At 44.3% G+C, this 21,949-nt stretch overlaps 1 protein-coding gene across 2 annotated transcripts in view; it reads right to left on the bottom strand.

Annotated features, from left to right (window-relative positions):
• CLPX (caseinolytic mitochondrial matrix peptidase chaperone subunit X) overlaps positions 1-21,949 on the bottom strand; it is a 54,317-nt gene continuing 32,368 nt past the window's right edge. Inside the window, exons 6-14 of one of the 2 annotated variants that reach the window (XM_068274983.1) lie at positions 14,492-14,533; positions 12,728-12,904; positions 11,096-11,260; positions 8,207-8,295; positions 7,937-8,101; positions 7,189-7,488; positions 6,106-6,198; positions 4,454-4,560; positions 1-1,945 (exon numbers count right to left, since the gene is read on the bottom strand). In XM_068274983.1, the coding sequence (XP_068131084.1) occupies positions 1,855-1,945; positions 4,454-4,560; positions 6,106-6,198; positions 7,189-7,488; positions 7,937-8,101; positions 8,207-8,295; positions 11,096-11,260; positions 12,728-12,904; positions 14,492-14,533 (1,229 nt within the window). In that variant the 3' untranslated portion in view covers positions 1-1,854. The remainder of the gene's footprint in view (positions 1,946-4,453; positions 4,561-6,105; positions 6,199-7,188; positions 7,489-7,936; positions 8,102-8,206; positions 8,296-11,095; positions 11,261-12,727; positions 12,905-14,491; positions 14,534-21,949) is intronic. The other variant, XM_068274984.1, reaches the window with a different exon arrangement.

Below are 21,949 nucleotides of genomic sequence, written 5' to 3'. Positions count from 1 at the left end.
CTTTGATGAAAAGCTAAAAAAAAAAAAAAAAAAAAAAATCTGAAGAAAACCCCTAATACAGTAGACAATCTTTTCTTGTATAACTTAAAACACTGTTTAATACTATCCTTATTGTGGGGTCTGCAGCATGATACACAGGAATTGACTTTGTAGTTAGTAACTGGGAAAATTCCTTTATTGGAGGTCTTGCAGTCAGAGTTTCTGGAGGTAAAACTGGTTAAGTGCTCAGCGGAAGCACTTTCAGGTAGATACAAGGGGCATTTTAACATTTGTTGGGAAAGACAATGGCGTTTCACTAATAGCCAGGTAAGCCCTGCCAGTGGCTGCCTCTAGATTGCCAATCCCATGTTTCTTCACACTGACAAGCCTGATCCATGACCACATAATTACGGTTTCTCCACACAATGTCTACATCCAGGTCTTAAAAGTAATGTGCTCTCATTTCAGGATTTACCACCATTCACTTTACTTCCAATTCTGTACATAAAGAAGCTGACGAATACGAGATGGATGAAGATAGGCTAACAATCTAGACGTTTCAGCTTTCCTTGGTAATTGAAAAGGAAGGCAGTGTTTAGGACCCATTATCCCTGCCAGGGCATAGATTTCAATTACTGCGCTGCACGCTCCAACTACTTTCCTGTTGCCGCAGCCCACTTGTTCTGCTGTCAATATGACAAGAGCTCCATGAGTCAGTCAGGAGCCAATTTAATTTCACTCACCACGGGAGTCAGGAGCCAATTATAATCAGCTACTGACTGGCTCATGGAGCTCTGTTGTCATACCGACAGCAGAGCAAGTGGGCTGTGGCAACAGGAGAGCAGTGAGAGACTGGTCTGTGGGGTTGTAACATCTGTGAGCCCCTCCCCCCACAAAAACAAAACAAAAATGTAGGTCCTTAAGGGGCCAGAGACTACTAGTAGAGGAAGTGGTTATAGAATTATCAGTAATTTTCCTGAAGGTTTTAGATCAGCCCAACAAAAAGAAAAAAGGACACATTCAAATAGATACTGGCAGTAGACACTCCTCTGGGCTACCCTGTACAGTTCATAGCAGGTTTATTACCTTCCAATATGACAAGGTGAAACATTTACAGAACCAAGAGGCAGGGATCCCAAGCTTCCAATCCATGAGTAGAGTACCAGCAGAAAAGTTGGACGTGCAACTTAGCTGGCACCAGGCATTTGCCAAGACCAGGTCCATGAGGTTTAGTGAATAGAAAGTACAGCTCTGCACATAAAGGTGTGAGCAGAGAACAAGCAAACACACCCTCATTACAATTAATCTGTGTGCGACACAACTAGTGTTAGTGCCTTGTGCATGCTGAGTAGTGCCTGAGTAGAAGTCTTTAGTTGCCAAGCCCAACTGGCAACAGGTTTAAAAATAAAATGACAATAACCCTAAAATCTGTGGCAATCTATTCCAGTTTCTCCTCTGTGCTAGACCAACTGACATTAAAACCTAAAAACAGGAAAACAAAAAAAATACAGAAAGCCTCAGTGAGTATAAGTGAGGAAGCCTCTGCACAGACCAAAAGTAATATGTTCCAGCAGTGCTCTGCCTACGCAAGGTTTCTATACATAATCGTAAAATTGACAAAAAAGGTTAGTAAATGCAAATTTAAGAACAGTTGAAGTATTTCTTTAAAAAAAAAAAAAATCCCAATATACACTGTTGATTAGCAGTATAAACACGTCTCTACTGTAGAAATTTAAGGTTCATAAATCGCATCAGCTTAATATAGTTCTCCCAGAGAGTTTCCAGGTCATGAACCAGTGGTGTTTAGCATAGTGAAAGTTGTTTCGGATGGGAAAATGCAGCTGTAACACTGAGAAGTGTAGTAATCTAGACAGTCTAATTGTTTGCTGCATCAGCCTGGCGAGACCAGCCATCTTCCTCAACCCCAGAGTCATAATCATCTTCTGGTGACTCCTTATTCTGGGCTCTGTAAAAAAGAGAAAATACACAGTCATTCTATTTGGCATAAAAAAAAAACAAAAAAAAAAAACTACCTCTACACAGTAAGAATTATCTTATCTCTTCATTCCTTAAAGAGACTCTGTAACATTAAAAAGATCCCCTGGGGGGTACTCACCTCGGGTGGGGGAAGCCTCCGGATCCTAATGAGGCTTCCCACGCCGTCCTCTGTCCCACGGGGGTCTCGCCGCAGCCCTCCGAACAGCCGGCGACTGTGTCGACTGTCAGTTCAATATTTACCTTTGCTGGCTCCAGCGGGGGCGCTGTGGCGGCTTTCCGTTCCGAACTATACGGAAATACCCGATCTCATTCGGGTCCGCTCTACTGCGCAGGAAACTTGCGCAGTAGAGCAGATCCGACGGCGATCGGGTATTTCCGTGTAGTTCGGAGCCGACAGCCATCAGAGCGCCTGCTCTTTAGCCAGGAAGGTAAATATTGACGTCACCGCTGCACGGACTCCACGGAGGGCTGCAGCGAGACCCGACGGATGGAGGACGGCGTGGGAAGCCTCATTAGGATCCGGAGGATTCCCCCACCCGAGGTGAGTACCCCCCAGGGGATCTTTTCATGTTACAGATCCTCTTTAAGTTACCTCCTCTGTAGTTATTTTCACACGCAGTTAACAGCCTGTCTAACTCTGGAGTTATTTTAAGGATTGGAGAGTTAACTTAAAGACAGAAGAGTTAACTTTAGGTTTGCCTGAGGTAAAATGTTTCCTGAATACTACATGCTTTATCGCCATGGTAACAACTCTAGAAACGTTATTAAAGACGGGAGATAAGCTTAGTGAATTGAGGCCCTTGTCTTTAGGACATAGATCTGAGCCCATACAACGGGGGAAGTCCAACTCCAGTCCTCAAGGGCAAAGGTTCTCACATTTTCACACAGCTTGAATTATTGGGACTGAATCAGTAAAGGTGCGGTACATCACGTAAAATACTATTCTCCGTATCCAATGCCATTCTAAATGCTGGCATGGACATGGCCCTTGAGGACTGGCTCATGGGGTCGCACTGACGTCATCTGGACTGTACTGCGCGCGCGTGCAGTACAATCCAGATGAAGTCAGCACGACTCAAAGCCGCAAGCATCTTGCACTGGAGGGGACCCCGGGCCACCGACGGGGAGCGGAGCTGCAGCAAAGGCATAGGACAGCTGCAAGGGGTTGGAGGAAGCCCCGGGTAGATTTTTTTTTTTCTTTTTATGTAGCTTGGATGTGTCCTTTAAACACACATTTTTTTTACAATTATGTATAATTTATTTAGTCAGTGTTTGCCTATTGTAAAATCTTTTAAAATCACTAATTTACATTCTGACATTTATCACATGGTGACATTTTTACTGCTGGAAGGTGATGTAGCTGCTGCTTGCTTTTTTTGGCAATTGGAAACTGCTGTAAACAGCCATTTCCCACAATGCAACAAGGTTCACAGACAGGAAACTGCCAGGATCATGGGCCTCAGTTTGTGGGAGGGGTTTCACCACAATATCAGCCATACAGAGCCCCCTGATGGTCTGTTTGTGAAAAGGAATAGATTTCTCATGTAAAAGGGGGTATCAGCTACTGATTGGGATGAAGTTCAATTCTTGGTCATTGTTTCTCTTTAAAGGGAACCTATAGGCTTGGTGCACACCAAAAACGCTAGCAGATCCGCAAAATGCTAGCAGATTTTGAAACGCTTTTTCTTTTTCTGTAGCGTTTCTGCTAGCATTTTGCGGTTTTGTGAAGCATTTTTGGTGTAGTAGATTTCATATATTGTTACAGTAAAGCTGTTACTGAACAGCTACTGTAACAAAAACCGCCTGGCAAACCGCTCTGAAGTGCCGTTTTTTCAGAGCGGTTTGCGTTTTTCCTATACATAACATTGAGGCAGAAACGCATCCGCAATTAAAAATCTGCAGCAGCCCGGGAGTATGCGTTTCTGCAAAACGCCTCCCGCTCTGGTGTGCACCAGCCCATTGAAATACATTACCCTAGCGGATCCGCACCCGCAAGCGGATCGCAAACCGCAGCGGAAACGCTCCGGTGTGCACTAGGCCAAACTGAGAAGGATATGGATTTTTCCCTATTAATAAGGATACCAGTTGCCCGACTCTCCTGCTGATCCTGTGTTTCTAATATGTTTAGCCACAGCCCCTCAACAAGCATGCAGATCAGGTTCTCTGACTGAAGTCAGACTGGATTAGCTGCATGCCTGTTTCAGGTGTGATATCCAGATACTACTGTAGCAAGTTGATCAGCAGGAGTCAAGCAACTGGTATTGTTTAAAAAGTAAATATCCATATCCCTCTTAGTTTAGGTTCCCTTTAAGTAAGCAGAAAACGTGTTTGAACATATCAACTTCAAGAGTTGACTTAGAATCATTTATATTCAAACCTCTGACATGCACCTTTGTAATGAGGTAAACCATGCTATTCATGTCACCAGTTTAATTTGTGAGACCAGTCTGAGCTTTTGTTGTGTACACAGACTTACCGTACATAACTAGGCTCTTTCTTCCCTTCTACCACATCCTGGTCCAGCTCCACACAAATGATATCAGAGTTTGGAACCTCAAACATTGGTTCAAGAAGCAGTTTTTCCTAATTATAATATAAAAAAAAAAAATATTAGATAAGGACCAAATATATATATATTTTTCCCCCCTTTTAAGAAGCTCTGTTCATTCCCAATAGAATCTGATGCTATTCAAACAAAACAAACAAAAAAAAAAAAAACAACAACTTTATAATGTATTTCCAAGGAAGTTCTCAGGGTTTTTATTTTTAAAAGCACTTAGTGAATGGCAGTCCAACTGCCAAAAAAAGGTGCGCAGCAAACAGGGATGCTGGCCAGCATCATTGTATACATTTTTTGAGAGAGTCTTTATAAAGAATAAAGGCCATGCTGAGAATCCCCCATGGGGAGATGGACTAACCCAAATCCTGTCTGTTCTTTCAGATTTCTGCTACCTACTGCAAGTGACAGCAACATAGGAGAAAAGTAACATATGGCTAATTTTACTCTGGAAGAATTGTACTTATTTGTATGGGTTTAAAATTTTAAGAGTCTCGCGACAGTTCCTCTTTAAAAGGAGGAACTCCAGTGAAAAACTTAATGAAAAAAGTGCTTAATTTTTACAATAATTATGTATAAAGGATTTAGTCAGTGTTTGCCCATTGTAAAAATCTCTCCTGTGCCTGATTTACTTTCTGACATTTATCACATGGCGACTTTTTTTGTTTTTTTTACACTGCTGGCAGGTGATGTCTGTGGAAGTAGCGGCTGCTTCCCTTTTTGACAGTTGGAAACAGCAGTTATGTCCCACAATGCAACAAGGCTCCCAGTGTGATGTCAGCACCTCAGTGCTGTGAGTCACTGACATCACACTGTGGGAGGGGTTCCACCACAATATCAGCCATACAGAGCCCCCTTGATAAGTTTGAGAAAAAAAGAAAAGATTTCTCATGGGAAAGGGGTATCAGCTACTGATTGGGATGAAGTTCAATTCTTGGTTACGGTTTCTCTTATTGCTTATGTTTGTATAGGTTTACTTTCTTTTGCTCTTCCAAACAGAGGTTTTGAAAATAAAAATATGTGCAGCAGTACATTAGCTCTTCCACTGCCATCCAAATGCAGAGCTTGCTTTGGCGATGTGGGTGTCCATCTCAATATTTACAGATCTAGAGAGTGCTGCCAAGGTATGTAAATTTGTCAACGGACTTCAGGATTTCTCCTTCGGAAGTGACAGTTGACTGAATACATCTCCCCTGGTGCTGACTGATATAAGCCCTCTGTATTCTCTGTACTGGCTGGGAGGCTGACATTTCTGCAGGCAGTGAAAAAGATTCATTCTGCTGCATCTGGGCCTCTGTGGCAGCATTGAGTGCACAGCCATCAGCAAACAGGAAGTTGCGCTGAATCTCTTTAACCTTGGTTTTGGCAATTAGCTTTGGAGGGTTGAAAAGCCTGCATCTGATCTTGATACTAGTGTTGTCATTACAGAAAGCATCCATTTTGAACGAAAACTTCATGCTGTTTGTCGTGTCACAAGCAACGTCGCATAGGTGGTGCATTGCAGTGCGGAATGCCACATTACAATGAAACGGTTACATCGCTAGGCCACTAGTGCCATCAGAGAAACTCACCATGATTGACCGAAGGCCTCTAGCACCAGTTTTTCTGTCCAGAGCCAGTTTAGCAATAGCTCTCAAAGCCCCTTCAGTGACATTTAGCTCACACTGCAAAACAAAAATTGTATTAATAGAGTACAATATCAGTCAAAGTTACAACACCCAGTGCAAGTCCAACAGTGTCAAATTTCCTTCCATGAGATGTAATGCAGGGAGACATTTCAATTATCAAACACATCATACCTAGAAAGCTGTAGACCAGATTTGCCTTCAGTATAGTTCATTCACCCTGAATGCTTAAAAGGTTTTGCTGATTTCATCCCTGGTAGGAGACATTAGACGCATGTACTCAAACATTTAAAAAGAAGCCTTCTGGAAAATTTGGGCGCAGGGCGAAGACGAAAATCGGTTCACACTGCTGTGGCAAATTTCCTGGCGGCATTACTTACAGTTTCCCCTCCAAGGCACCGCACAGTGAAGATAACTTGAAATTCGGCTTCCAGCCATTGCTGGCGGTTGAATTGCGCCTTTTTTATCGTACTTTGGGCCCAGTTTTTTGCGGGCACCCAAATTACTGAGCACCGCTGTAGCCATAATTCCTATTAGGGTGTATGTTGGCGTGCACATGTCCTCAGCAGCACAGCACCCCTTTTACCAGACCCTGCACATACACCCTTACCATTGCATCTGCCATGCACTGAAACTAAAACATCTGCAGTAAGACCCTTAATATCCAGCACAGGTGGGGGATTGCCGGATACCAGATACGTGTCAACTTGTCAGCTGCTTGAGAAGCCAAACTGGCGCTAAATTAACACAGCTAAATTAACACCCCCACACACCAGGGTAAAGCAGTGCACAGCAGAAACTTACTGAACCTCTGTGCGCCATCTACTATACTTCCTGCAGCTCCCTGCGTCTTTTCTGTACGGCTTTCAAAGTGTGCTTGGAACCCCATGCAACACTTGGTGCCGTGTATGCATGCTGGAAACTGCAGGAAGTGTAGAAGACTGCGCCCCGAGGTTCAGAGTTGCTACTGCTGTGCAAAAACTCTGCAAATGCCATAAGTTCTGTGGGGGAAACCACACACACACAAACCTTATCCATGCTGAACAGGGCTTGGTATTGTGGAACAACAGCATTTCGTGGTTCTGTGAGGATGCGCACTAGAGTCGGCTCGTCGAGGCTGTGAAGAGGCACCACCACAGGCAGACGTCCCACAAACTCTGGGATCATGCCAAACTCTATGAGGTCTCTGGCCTCCACATGTCTCAATAACCGGTCCTTCTCCTCAATGTCCTGTACTGCACTCGTTTCAGCACTGGCATTTGCTAGGTCCGCTGCTGCAGCTGCCCGACGCCCTTTACCCAAGTTGGAGGGTATGCCAAATCCCAGGTACTGCAGGGAGGGGAAAAAAACAGATTAAAATTTGACTGTACAGACATTCTTCTGAACCTAAAAGAAAAAAATTTGCGTTGCATAAAACAGCTGTTTGTAATCATAATTATTAGCACGTCTTGCTCTCCCTTGCAGCCATTCTCCGTGACCTTGCTGCACGTACTTACTCATGCACCATGCCGTAAGTCATGGAGAACAGGTGTGATTGCTTCGCTGCCACAAGTGCTCTGCAGGAGCCTGTCAGCAGCTATGTGGACCTAAGCAATTGAGGGACCACCCCACCACCACCTTTAGAGCTAGATCTGTCCAGAACAATCCATAATTTGACAGAAATTGATCGAAAGGCCAAGTTGGGGCATTGATCTCCAGCGGACTCGATCACAGTGATCGAATGTGCTGGAGAAAAAAAACATTTGCGTATGGGCAATCGGCTATTATCAAAGTGTACCTTCTCATTCTTTCTCCTGCTTATTATCCGGTCCAAGCCACTGAAAGCTCCTGAAGCTACAAATAGTATGTTTGTTGTGTCAACTTGTACGGTTTCCCCTCGCAGTTTCCTGGAATTTTTTTCTGGGACATTTACAACGGTTCCTTCCAGCAGCTTCAGCAAGCCCTGAGAGAAAGCAAAGTCATGGAATTACGTAACTAATCCTTTTGCTAGAAAGGGATGGTAATAAAAATTCCTTTAGAAGTCACATGAAGAACTGTATAATCATACCTGCTGTACGCCTTCTCCTCCCACATCCCTCAGCTGGTGAATTCCAGGAACGCTGCCAATTTTGTCAACCTCATCCAGAAACACAATACCTGCAACATGAAGCATGTGTAGTATTGTCACAGACATTTAGCTGGAAAATATCAAGTATCTGGACCTCGTTAGACACCTAGTAATGCCTGAGGAGGAGAGTGCTATTCCCAGACTGGAAGAAAATATTGCTGAGCGGCAGTCTATGAATGCTTCCTAGAGAAAGCAAAAAACCATTGGGCTCTATTCTCAAAACTTCTCATAAATTACTTATCACCTAAGAGATAAAAATACCCTTTCAGCACATTTACAAGCAAAATAATCACTCAAAGAAAGTGGTTCCAGATTAAGGTAAATGTAATATTGCATTGAAGTAAATTTTAGCTCTTTGGGAGCTAAACAAATGCAACATAGATAAGGTAAAGAGGAAAACTGGTGAAAAAGCTTTGGGACTCATGCCCATTGTGTCAAATAGACATGCATACACCCCAATACTAAAGTTGGACCCAGTAGCAAGGTCAAGAAAGTCTCCAGGGCCCTACAAATGAAAAAAACCACACACACACACACGTCCTTCAAGGGCCAGATCCTTCCACCCACTATTACCTGTAATATCCTGACATTTACCCCCTCTTCACCACTCCAAGACAAATGGAAGGGGGCTGATGCTGCCTCCTGCACCAACTGCCTGGTGGGCAACAAGACTTGATCTCCCATGGTCCCCAGCATCAACAGTTAGCTACTTAAAGAGACACTGAAGCGAAAAAAAATGATGATATGATTTGTATGTGTAGCACAGCTAAGAAATAAAACATTAAGATCAGATACATCAGTGTAATTGTTTCCAGTACAGGAAGAGTTGAGAAACTCCAGTTATCTCTATGCAAACAAGCCATTAAGCTCTCCGACTAAGTTAGTCGTGGAGAGGGCTGTTATCTGACTTTTATTATCTCAACTGTTCCTGGACTATTTACTTTTCCTCTGCTAGAGGAGAGGTCATTACTTCAGACTGCTCTGAAAGACTCATTTTGAATGCTGAGTGTTGTGTAATGTGCACATATTATAGAATAATGCAATGTTAGAAAAACACTATATACCTGAAAATAAAAGTATGAGAATATTTTCTTTGCTGCTAATCATCTAGTAATTATTCATAGTACACAACCAATTCACTATATCATTTTTTTTTTCGCTTCAGTGTCTCTTTAAACAACATGTGTAAACCGCTTTTCTCCCATAGGTCTCAAACAGCACTGGAACCGAAAAGGCTGTAATGTTAGAACTGGAACCATATCGCTTTGGGGCAAACACGACAAGTGGCCGTTAGCTGAAGGTAAATGGGGAAAGTAGTAAACCCCCCCCCCCCCCCAAAAGGGGGATGTGTCACAAGTGTCAAATACAGTGCAATAGTTTAGATTCCCAGGTTTTTAGCGCATTACCTGATTTTTCAGCACTCCCAGAATGTATTATAGCTTTCTAGTTTACCCCACAGCATGTCCTCAGCTTTGTAGTACGTGCTACCCCCTGGGGAGGCAGAGATCACCACTAGCCATTATTTGGAACCACCTACGATTGCCAATACAGACTGATGTCTCTTGTGGCTGCTGGCCAAGGGTAAAGTGGATCAGAGATGAACTTTTATTCACTGCATAATTGTGTTCCTTACATATAGTTTATAGGGCATTCCTCAAGCCAAATACTTTGTTTTAATACTCTAATTTCCTATAAACTAAACAAGCATCGCCTACAGCTTTTCCAAAACGCCAAGGCACTCAGACCCATGCAGCAAGGGCTTATGGGAGCTCAGTCTGGGCAGGAGGAGGTTACTAGCCAGAAATGTCCGGGGGGGGGGGGGGGGGGGGGAGGGGGGGAATTAGTGAATTTTTCACAGGCTGAGGGGTGGATGCGCAGTTTCAGATTACCTGTGTAATGATGACAAACCAAACATGGCCGCTTTCATTGTATTATTACAGGAATAAATCATCATAAACTGTTGAAGCTGTATGCAGCCAGATCTGCTGTGTAAACCATCTAAACTTTAGATAACATATATAGACAAGTTACTTGTGTTATAGTTTTTCATCTCGGATGCACTTTAAGGTAATCTTATAAGTGCATTAAGACCAAGGAGCGCCAGGCAGTCTTGTCACTCACCTGACATCTGTTCGAGCATGGCCTATTCTCAAAGAGGCAAATCCCGAGAACAAGACCTTTCCAAGTCCACCTCTTCCAATCTGTTGCCCAATTGGCAAGATGGATGAGAGGTTGGGTTCTCAGGAATTGCTGCTTAGAGAGGAAGCCACACAGAAGAGATGGCTGGATTAGTAGCAGTGTGATCCTGCTAGGTTATTCAGACAGCCCCTAAACTGCCTCTTTAAGGATATATTTGCCCATTTAAATTATTTTTGTAAGATAACTAGAGTTTAACTCTTTCTGTACTGAAAACAATATAATGCTGGGCATACACGGCTCGATTTTGCCGATCGATTCCCTGCTTGATTCCACAGGCGATTCTCATCTTCAGCTGGTTTTTCTCATCTTTTTCCATTGTGTTCAATGCCGAATCGAGTGGCGAAACGATCGAGTGGGAGATCGGACATGTCGGAAATTATCGAGCCAGCTAAACGGCTCAAACGAACAGTGTATTCCCAGCATTAGACTCCCATCTCTGCTGCAAATGTTTAATGTCTTAGATGTACTACACATACAAATCAGTTTATTTTCAATTCAGATTCCGTTTCAGTGGTGTAAGTATAGGTTAAGGGACTGGAAACCGAATGGATTATTAGGCATAGTCATTTTACATGCAAAAATTTAGCAGATACCAGTAGTGACATAAAAAGTCGAGGTTATGGGATGTACCTTGCTGAGCCTTCTCCACATTATAATTGGCATCCTGAACCAGTTTGGCCACCACCGACTCTATGTCTTCTCCGACATATCCAGCTTGAGTGAGCGTGGTACAATCACATATCGCAAACGGCACATCCAAGCATTTAGCGAGAGTCTGTGCAAGCAGCGTTTTACCTGCAACAGCAAATTAATGTCAGTGGTGTACAAAGGGACACGCTGTACTGGGAAGTGGCTATGGCATGTAACCGAAAATCACAGAAAAATTCAAAGCCCCATAAAACACTATGAACTAGTAGTAGCTATAATTATAAACACACAGAGTAGGTTACTAAAATAAAGTTGAAATGTGTGAAACTTAGAACTTCTTAATCCTTGTGGTTTTTAGGTTTACACAGTTTTCTCTTCATGACTAAGCTCACACTGCATCTTTTCTCATGCTTAACATCTGTACACTGGGCATTTCTGCATATTGCAAAGAATCCCCATATAGCTGCATTAGCTACACAAAATGAGGATAATGTGTTTCAACACTAGACTGTAATTTTAGCTTCAAATTCTACCTCCCATACTGCATCAACGAAACTGCTAGTCCTGAAAAATAAGTTTACTCATACAAGGTATACGTTTGTCCCAGAGTAAAATTCACTATAAATGAATTACTTTTCCCATGTACCTGCTCCCTTCACTAAGTGATCCTGCCCTGGACAGAAGGTATAGCCCACCAGTGTAGGCTGCAAGTGAAGCCAGTGCACCATGTTATACATTTAACGTTACATGCCTAACCAAAACATACCAGGTACAGTACCTACCTTCCCCCCCCCCCCCCCTGTAATTCCTGTAATTTTTGTTGCTCTCCTGTGCTCACGTCATTCTTAATTTTTCATGTTTATCCTGTCCAAAATCCAAGATGGCCACCATCTGCTCGGGATCAGTGTCACTGTGTAAAATTCTCCATCAAATGTATGCAGCGGTAGATAAGACAAGCACTGCTGCTACATTTGATCTGTGTACAGTCAGAGCATTAGAAGAGTGCCCTTGTATGTTCCCGGCTCAGATGTGACGAGATAAGTGTGTAAAGGTATGTACACGTCCTAATTTTCTGCCCAACTTGTCCACCTACTTGTCGTTTGAACGACAAGTTGGACATGTATACGCACAGTCGAGCGACTGATTACAGCCGGTGTGTACGCACCTCAATTCTAGCCAGGACACCAATTAGCTGGGTAGATAAATCTGTTTACCGAGCTGCTCCTCTTCACAGGCACTGCTCTCTGTGATGCAGTTTTTTGCACAGATAGGGAGAACATGGGCAGAGAGGGGGGTGGGCTTGGGCAGACTGCTGTCACTGCTATAGAGCTTCCTGATAAAGCAGCCAATTGAGAGCTGTCAGTTTTTTCAAGCTCACAGGGCAGATCAGAATGAAACAGGGCAGGGTAAGTGTCTGTTCTCATGTCTCTACTAGTATATAGTATTAAAGCAGGGTGCTTTGACTGGTACACTTTAAGCAGGTGTAAACGTTCACAGGTGAATTTCAAAATATTCTGCTTTAACATGAAAGGCAATAACCCAGAACATGTAGGCCAAGATTACTGGTGTCACATGACAAGTTACAGTTACTGCAGCAGCAGTCAGCTTTGTTACCAGAGCCTGTGGGGCCTAGCAGCAGGATATTGCTCTTCTCCAGTTTGATGTCATCATGATTGGAGTCCAGCACTTCCCCTCCTCGCCTCTCCTGTGGCATCTGCTGGTTCACTTGCTGCTGCATCGAAGCTCCCAAAGCATTGCCATGTGGACTGATGCCAGCAATCTGCAGCAACTCTGATGAGAGAGCACAACACAATAAAAAGGGAACTCCCATCTCTGCATCTTATACAGCAACTCAAAGCTAAAGATGTAACTGTGCAGAAAAGCTCAAAATTGCCACTCTAAACTTAGAGCCCTGGTTTAGGCAGTTTAATTATGCATTACACAAGATTTACATGAATGTATAAAAATGTTTTTGCAAACGAAAACACAAACTCCTACTGCATATTTTCCCAGCTTCTTATGTCCTCCTCTAATCACCAGCTGTATATAGCTAGACAGGAAGGCATAGCTTCAGGTACAGCAATATAGTAGTACAAAGATGACCACTAACCATACAATATTAATTGTGCAAGATTACCACTGCTATGTCATTTGACAGCTGCGCTGTTCAGAGCAAGATTGGAAACAGAGTTGGAGTACAGGAGTCAGCAGTTTTTGGTACCTGTAGCCTTGTGGCTTCATAAACTGAGGAGTCCGATGATTTTTGCATAGACTTCACAGCCATGGTTCAGAGCATTCAAAAATCTGTTGGCCCTAAAGCCCCATACACACGCTCAACAGCAGTCTTTTATGCGGCACAATTGTTGAACAACTTTTGTTGTGAAAGAAGTTGAAACAGCTAAAGTCTTTTGCTATTGTTCAAAAAGCTAAGTCAATCCAACCATTGGATTGACTTCTTATCAGTCTTATCAGCTTTTTGAACAATAGCAAAAGACTTTAGCTGTTTCAACTTCTTTCACAACAAAAGTTGTTCAACAATTGTGCCGCATAAAAGACGGCTGTTAAGTGCGTGTATGGGGCTTTACACTACATGATATGGTAAGATTGTATAATGAAGATTGCATGATTAGTGGTCAGCTCTATCTCAAGCACCTGACAGGATCTTTGGCTCAGGTGAAACAGCAGTGCCACTAGCTCTGAAAAGCACACTGTTGCCCTTGTGAGCAGTGCACATCACTGTAGCATGGGCAATAAGTTGGCACTGCTGAACTAGAGTTCGATTGTGGAAGGCATGGCAGAGTCCCTTTAAAAGGCTAAATCTAGGCAAGCTGTCTCCCAAATAGTTTCCAGATCTGTTGCCTTCTGCTGCAATGCAACTATGAATTATGTCCAAATCTAGCTACTCTACATTATGGAGAAGGGGGTCCAGACATTAAAACCTCAAAGGATGAGCCCCATGGAGACGTTACACTTGTGAGTGACCACCCTTGCCACATCTACCCAAGCCTCATGCACATTTTAGATGGCCTTAGCCTTTACAAGGGAGGCAAAAGTACCAGTTATACAACCAATATACAAGAGTCGTAATAGGACAAATGCGAGTGTTAACATGGCTTGCAGACATGCTGTTAGTGTTACAGGGGATACACTACAAGAGCGCTGCATACACCGAAAACAATGAATCGCCATTTTCAAAGATATGGATTACGGCTCATAGCAAGTTTCCATGCTTTCTGTGATCATATTGCTTATGCTATATTCAGGTGTCACATGTTACAGACTGCACCGGTATAACAGATGGCTTGTGAGATTTACACAAGGGCACGGAAGAGAGCCTGGGCAAAGCAGTGCTGTATTATACTAGGGAAGAGAACTTACTTGTGAATCTGTACTCATCTTCCCGTCTTCTTATCTCTAACTCTACGGAGAGGGGATTGAAACAGTGACAGGAAGAGATCATAAACAACCTGTGCATAGATGTCAAAATCCCAAAGTCTGTAAGTCCAGCTATAAAAATCAGGGAAGTTTTTGTTTTTTTTAAACCCAAGTCAACAGTAACCCTCAGGACTAAATTCAGGAGCAGTCTCCCAACAACCTCTAATTTGTAGCTAGCTTGTGGAGCATATACTTATTTATTTTAATTTTTTTTTTTAAGTGGAATGGTTGGCGATCTACATTTTGTTTAAGGGTTAGAGCCTAATCAGGTTCTATTGCCCTCTACCCTGTCCCAATGCCACCCAGGACCACTGGATGATGCTCCTTCAGAAGTGCTTTGTTCAGTCAATTAGATAAACATATTGCAAAGAGGGTGAAGACAGAAGTCTAGCCATTATTGAGAAGAGTTCTATAGAGTAGTAAGGGTCTGCCAACATGGAACATTCCAGAAGAGAACTAAGGATTTCAAAGCCAGCTGTTGTCTAAATGGACGGCCAATTTTTTGTCTTTACATATAATGTTAGCACCAACTGTCACAGGAAAGTTAAGCAAAAGGAAAACCTCCACAGAAAGGATATAGAGTGGTAAAAACCTGAGTAGTAACTTCAGGCTAGGTAAGAAAAGACCATTCTGTTTTGTCCAGATTAAAGTCAACCATTATACTATGGGCATGATGAGCCACAGGGCAAAATATTGACTACTGGCTGATGCCCAAATCTGACTGAAGCAACTGGTAGAAATGTTGTGCAGTTTATCTTTAAAGCCGATGTGTAGATGGGTAATCTGCCAAATCATTTGACAATGCCAACCAGTCAGCTTCCATTTCATAATTCCCCCCCCTTCATGGATTCCACTAGCTACAAAGCCATTATGAGACTCAGAGGGGTTTATACGTTATCAGTTCTCTCTTGTAGAATCAGTATGCATAATGAACAGAAGACATTTTATTCTGAACAAAAATGACTATCCAAATGTTCATCATTATGCACAAACAGCAGAGACACCTTGTCTGACAAGAGGAAAAAGCAGAACTAGCGCTGCGTAATATGTTGGCGCTTTATACATACAATAAATAACTAAGTGGGAAGAAGCAGGGTATCCAACTGATCCATACAAAGCCAGCAGTTAATTAGTGCATTTACTAGTTATACAAAAAAAAAAAAAAAAAAAAAAAAAAAAGCTTATCCTGAAATAGTATGACAATTTTTTCATTTTTATTATTTTTGTACAAGGCAAAGTCAGGCCACAGCACAGAACAAAAGGGTCACTGACAGCAGACACGCAGGATGAGCAGGGACAGGGGTTAATAGATAGCCAGGGTTGGAACATAAAGCAGTAGGAGTATGTCACACACAAGGCCATGTACACCGGCAATGGGCTGAATGTGGATGAGAGGCAAAGCCACAAGTGCAAAAATTAAAATATGTAAAGCTTATCCTAGACAGCAGTCTCCATTTGTGAAGCTAACAAAAAAGGATCAGTGTTCATAATACTGCATGTTAAAGGAAGAAAAAAAAAAAAAAAAAAAAAAAAAAACCACATTAACCGTAGCATGAACACCTAAGCAAATTCACACCACATGACCCATTACTGTGTTATTTAAGACCAGGTCAAAAATGCAAACAGTGTGAAAAAGTAAGTACACCTATACCAATTAAAGGATACCCAAAGTGACATGTGACATTATGAGACGTGTACAGTGCCTAACACAAATAACTATGCCGTGTTTTTTTTTTTCCTCTCTCTGTCTGAAAGAGTTAGAGAGACACTGAAGCGAGAATAATTCTCGCTTCAGAGCTCATAGTTAGCAGGGGCACGTGTGCCCCTGCTAAAAACGCCGCTACCCCGCGGCTAAACGGGGGTCCCTTCACCCCCAACCCCCCCCCCCCGCAAAATCAACGACCAAATTGGTCGTAGATTTTGCTGCTCCTAGAGGCAGGGCTAACGGCTGCAGCCCTGCCTCTAGTCACGTCTATCAGCGGCGCATCGCTGCCTCTCCCCCGTCCCTCTCAGTGAAGGAAGACTGAGGGGCAGGGAGAGGCGGAGATACGCACTGACAGACGCGCGTGGGGCAGGGCTGCAGCGGTTAGCACTGCCTCAATCCGGAAGAGATCCCCCGCTACTCGGAGGGGATTTCAGGGGGGGGGGGGGGGGTGTCAGGGACCATCGTTTAGCCGCGGGATAGCGGCAGTTTAGCAGGGGCACACATGCCCCTGCTAACTATGAGCTCTGAAGCGAGATTTATTCTCGCTTCAGAGTCTCTTTAAATATCAGGTATGTAAGTGGCTGACTCAGTCAGGAAGTGACAGTGTGACCCTCACTGATAAGAAATTCCAACTATAAAACACTTCCCTAGCAGAAAATTGCTTCTGAGAGCAAGAAAGATACAAAAAGGGAATTTCTTATCAGTGAGGGTCATACTGTAGTTACTGCCTGTCTGAGTCAGGACTGAGTCAGCCACTTACATACCTGATATTTAACTCTTTCAGGCAGAGAAATAAAAAAAAGGAACACAGCATAGTTATTTGTGTGCTAGGCACTGTACATATACATATCTATCTCATCACGTCACTTCGGGTATCCTTTAAGAGTATGGGTTTGATGCACCAAACCCAGGACAACATCTATACAAAGGCTAGATTCTTGGTTTAAACAGCCCCAAAATGCTGCCTCAGCCGAGTTCCAACTGTTGTCCATCAATCTTGTAAGATACGCCCATTTCAACAAAAAAAATAAAGTAGTATGCAGAGAAGGAGGCACTCCTAAAATGTATAGGCAACGATGTGCTCAGGCAATCCGTTCAGCAAACGGAGATCATGCAGAGGAAGATGAAGCCGGCACCATCTATGTATTCATGCTCTTTTATTGCAGTATAAAGATAGCAGGCTGTCACACAAAGTGCGACGTTTCGGGGGGATCCCCCTTTATCAAGCGGATGACAGACTGACAAATATACAAAGCATACAACTTTTATATGTACCCACCCACATATCACCCAATCACAGGTCTGAGTATACAGACCAATCACAGGACCCAGTGTCGCATGCGGACCTGATGGAGAACAGTGGAAAAGGAGGCCAATAGGACCATGGCGCACTCACCCACACTCCGTAGTGGCTTAACACCGCCGCGTCCCACCACCCAGCGTACCGGACGCCATCAGCGGCAGACTCCGCCCACACTAGGAGGGCCCAGTCTCCGCATTGGTACGCGAACAAAGGCGGAGTGACGCCTAGGTTGCGCGACTGGGGTGGAGTTTGTGGGGGACGTTTGGCCGCCCTGGCGATACGCGTGCACGCCGCTTCCTGACGTGCGTGCGTTCGCCTGGCCGTTCGCGTCACTCCGCCTTTGTGAGTGCGCCATGGTCCTATTGGCCCCCCTTTTCCTTTTCCACTGTTCTCCATCAGGTCCGCATGCGACACTGGGTCCTGTGATTGGTCTGTATACTCAGACCTGTGATTGGGTGATATGTGGGTAGGTACATATAAAAGTTGTATGCTTTGTATATTTGTCAGTCTGTCATCCGCTTGATAAAGGGGGATCCCCCCGAAACGTCGCACTTTGTGTGACAGCCTGCTATCTTTATACTGCAATAAAAGAGCATGAATACATAGATGGTGCTGGCTTCATCTTCCTCAACAAAAAAAATATAAAAAAAATCTGAAAACCATAATTTTACAGCGAGCGAGGTTATTCATACGTAGAAATCACTCAAGGTAGTTAGCAGTGTAGCCAGGAGCAGACTTCTCAGAACATTCACCATAAGGACAGGCCGTATAATGTTCAGAGAAATTGCCAAGACACAAGGAGCTTCATCTTAGGTTCTACAGACCTAAGTTAGCATGTTTAATGTCAAAGGTCAGGCAGGGAACACACTTGACTGTTTGAGCACGTTTTCTGCACAGAAAAACTATGAACACTTGTTAATCAACGGGCCAATTCACACTTGGTACTAGACATACAATTCATGATAAAGTTTTTTTTCCATTCAGTGTCACGTTAAGGTGTATTTTGGCAGGAATGATGATTAGCACAAGTAGTATTAGGACGTACAGTACAGACCAAAAGTTTGGACACACCTCATTTAAAGAGTTTTCTTTATTTTCATGACTATGAACATTGTAGATTCACACTGAAGGCATCCAAACTAGGGTTGCAACGGTATGAAATTCCACGGTATAACCGTCAAAAAAAATACCACGATATGACGGTATTACAGTATAAGGTATTATACAATTATTTGGACCCGGGACCCCCTCCCCCCCCCTTACATTAAATAATGTGCCGGTCCACCCCAGTGTGGGGTTCCCCACTCCCTCTGGAACTGTAAAATGGCTCACCCTGCTCCTGCAAAAGTCCTGGTGGCGTAAGACATAGGTGTAGCCAGTAGTAGGTGGCCGTAGCATAGGTAGCCAGGGATAGGGTGTAGGCAGTAGTAGGTGGCCGTAGCATAGGTAGCCAGGGATAGGGTGTAGGCAGTAGTAGGTGGCCGTAGCATAGGTAGCCAGGGATAGGTGTAGGCAGGATAGGTGGCGGTAGCATAGGTAGCCATGGATAGGTGTAGCCAGTAGTAGGTGGCCCAAGCATAGGTAGCCAGGGATAGGGTGTAGGCAGTAGTAGGACTCGAGGACGCAGCATAGGTAGCCAGGAATACATGTAGCTAGTAGTAGGTGGCCGCAGCATAGGTAGCCAAGGATAGGGTGCAGGCAGTAGTAGGTGGCCGTAGCATAGGTAGCCAGGGATAGGGTGTAGGCAGTAGTAGGTGGCCGTAGCATAGGTAGCCAGGAATAGGGTGTAGGCAGTAGTAGGTGGCTGTAGCATAGGTAGCCAGGGATAGTGTTTAGGCAGTAGTAGGAGGCCGTAGCATAGGTAGCCAGGGATAGTGTTTAGGCAGTAGTAGGAGGCCGTAGCATAGGTAGCCAGGAATATGTGTAGCTGGTAGTAGGTGGCCGCAGCATAGGTAGCCAGAGATAGGGTGCAGGCAGTAGTAGGTGGCCGTAGCATAGGTAGCCAGGGATAGGTGTAGGCAGTCATAGGTGGCCGTAGCATAGGTAGCCAGGGATAGGTGTAGGCAGTCATAGGTGGCCGTAGCATAGGTAGCCAGGGATAGGTGTAGGCAGTCATAGGTGGCCGTAGCATAGGTAGCCAGGGATAGGTGTAGGCAGTCATAGGTGGCCGTAGCATAGGTAGCCAGGGATAGGTGTAGGCAGTCATAGGTTGCCGTAGCATAGGTAGCCAGGGATAGATGTAGGCAGTCATAGGTGGCCGTAGCATAGGTAGCCAGGGATAGGTGTAGGCAGTCATAGGTGGCCGTAGCATAGGTAGCCAGGGATAGATGTAGGCAGTCATAGGTGGCCGTAGCATAGGTAGCCAGGGATAGGTGTAGGCAGTCATAGGTGGCCGTAGCATAGGTAGCCAGGGATAGGTGTAGGCAGTCATAGGTGGCCGTAGCATAGGTAGCCAGGGATAGGTGTAGGCAGTCATAGGTAGCACAAGTGGAAAGAAAGAGTGCCGGCGATGTAATACTGCCTAAAATTTGCCCAGCTTACCAGTCCTGTTTGTAGAGCTTGGACCGGGCATTGAGTGGCAGCAGGATAATGAAGAATGGCATAGGGATATCAGAGAACATTCAGCGCTTCAGCGCGCAATACTGAAGAGGCAGATTTTAATTCAAAGGCTGTCTCTTGATTGGCCGTGATGGGCGGGACAGGAGCCCCGTTACTGAGCCAATCACTGCTCTCGCTCTTCTGCTGTGTGTGCGCGCTCCAGCCGATGGGGAAGCAGTCTCTGCGTTCCAGGTGCGTCATCATAGGACGCGCATCCCATCCGGCACCTGCGCAGTGCATCAGCAAGCCTCCCGCAACCAGGAAATGGCTTCGGGAGCTTGCTTTTCATGGAGGTAGACAGGGAAATGTGAACAGCGGCAGTGGCGGCGATGCGGAAGTGGCGGCGAAAGGCAGCGGGAAAAACCGGTATTTTGCAAATGTGCATGGTATGATTACCATGCACATTGAAACCGTGATATACCGTTATACCGGTATATCGCGGCAACCCTAATCCAAACTATGAATTAACACATGTGGAAGTATAGTACATAACCAAAAAAAATGTGAAACAACTGAAAATATGTCATTCTAGGTTCTTCAAAGTAGCCACCTTTTGCTTTGATTACTGCTTTGCACACTCTTGGCATTCTCTTGATGAGCTTCAAGAGGTAGTCACCTGAAATGGTCTTCCAACAGTCCTAGAGATGCTTAGCGCTTGTTGGCCCTTTTGCCTTCACACTGCAGTCCAGCTCACCCCAAACCATCTCGATTGGGTTCAGGTCTGGTGACTGGATACCAGGTCATCTGGTGTAGCACCCCATCACTCTCCTTCCTGGTCAAATAGCTCTTACACAGCCTGGAGGTGTGTTTGGGGTCATTGTCCCATTTGAAAAATAAATGGATGGTCCTACTAAACGCAAACCGAATGGAATAGCATGCTGCTGCAAGATGCGGTGGTAGCCATGCTGGTTCAGTATGCCTTCAATTTTGAATAAATCCCCAAGTGTCACCAGCAAAGCACCCCCACGCCTTCTCCTCCATGCTTCATGGTGGGAACCAGGCATGTAGAGACCATCCGTTCGCCTTTTCTGTGTCGCACAAAGACCCGGTGGTTGGAAACAAAAATCTCAAATCTGGATTCATCAGACCAAAGTACAGATTTCCACTGGTCTAATGTCCATTCCTGGTGTTCTTTAGCCCAGACAAGTCCCTTCTGCTTGTTGCCTGTCCTTAGCAGTGGTTTCCTAGCAGATATGCTACCATGAAGGCCTGATTCCAACAGTCTTCTCAACAGTTGTTCTAGAGATGTATCTGCTGCTAGAACTCTGTGTGGCATTGACCTGGTCTCTAATCTGAGCTGCTGTTAAACCTGCGATTTCTGAGGCTGGTGACTCAGATGAACTTATCCTCCGCAGCAGGTGACCCTCAGTCTTCCTTTCCTGGGGCGGTCAGCATGTGAGCCAGTTTCTTTGTAGCGTTTGATGGTTTTTGAGACCGCACTTGGGGAGACTTTCACAGGTTTCCCAATTTTTCAGACCATCATTTCAAGTAATGATGGCCACTCGTTTATTCTTTACGTAACTTTTTTTTTTCTTGCCATAATACAAATTCTAAGTCTATTCAGTAGGACTACTGACTTCTCCACAGCGCAAGTGATTGTCCCAACCCCATTTATAAGGCAAGAAATCTCACTTAAACCTGACAGGGCACACCTGTGCAGTGAATACCATTTCAGGTGACTACCTCTTGAAGCTCATCAAGAGTATGCCAAGATTGTGCAAGGCAGTAATCAAAGCAAAAAAAAGGTGGCTACTTTGAAGAACCTAGAATATGACATTTTCAGTTGTTTCACACT

Source organism: Hyperolius riggenbachi, chromosome 3, assembly GCF_040937935.1.
Source record: "Hyperolius riggenbachi isolate aHypRig1 chromosome 3, aHypRig1.pri, whole genome shotgun sequence".
NCBI classification, from domain to species: Eukaryota; Metazoa; Chordata; class Amphibia; order Anura; family Hyperoliidae; genus Hyperolius; species Hyperolius riggenbachi.
Note: the sequence above shows the minus strand (reverse complement) of the source record. Positions and strands in the feature narration are given on the sequence as shown.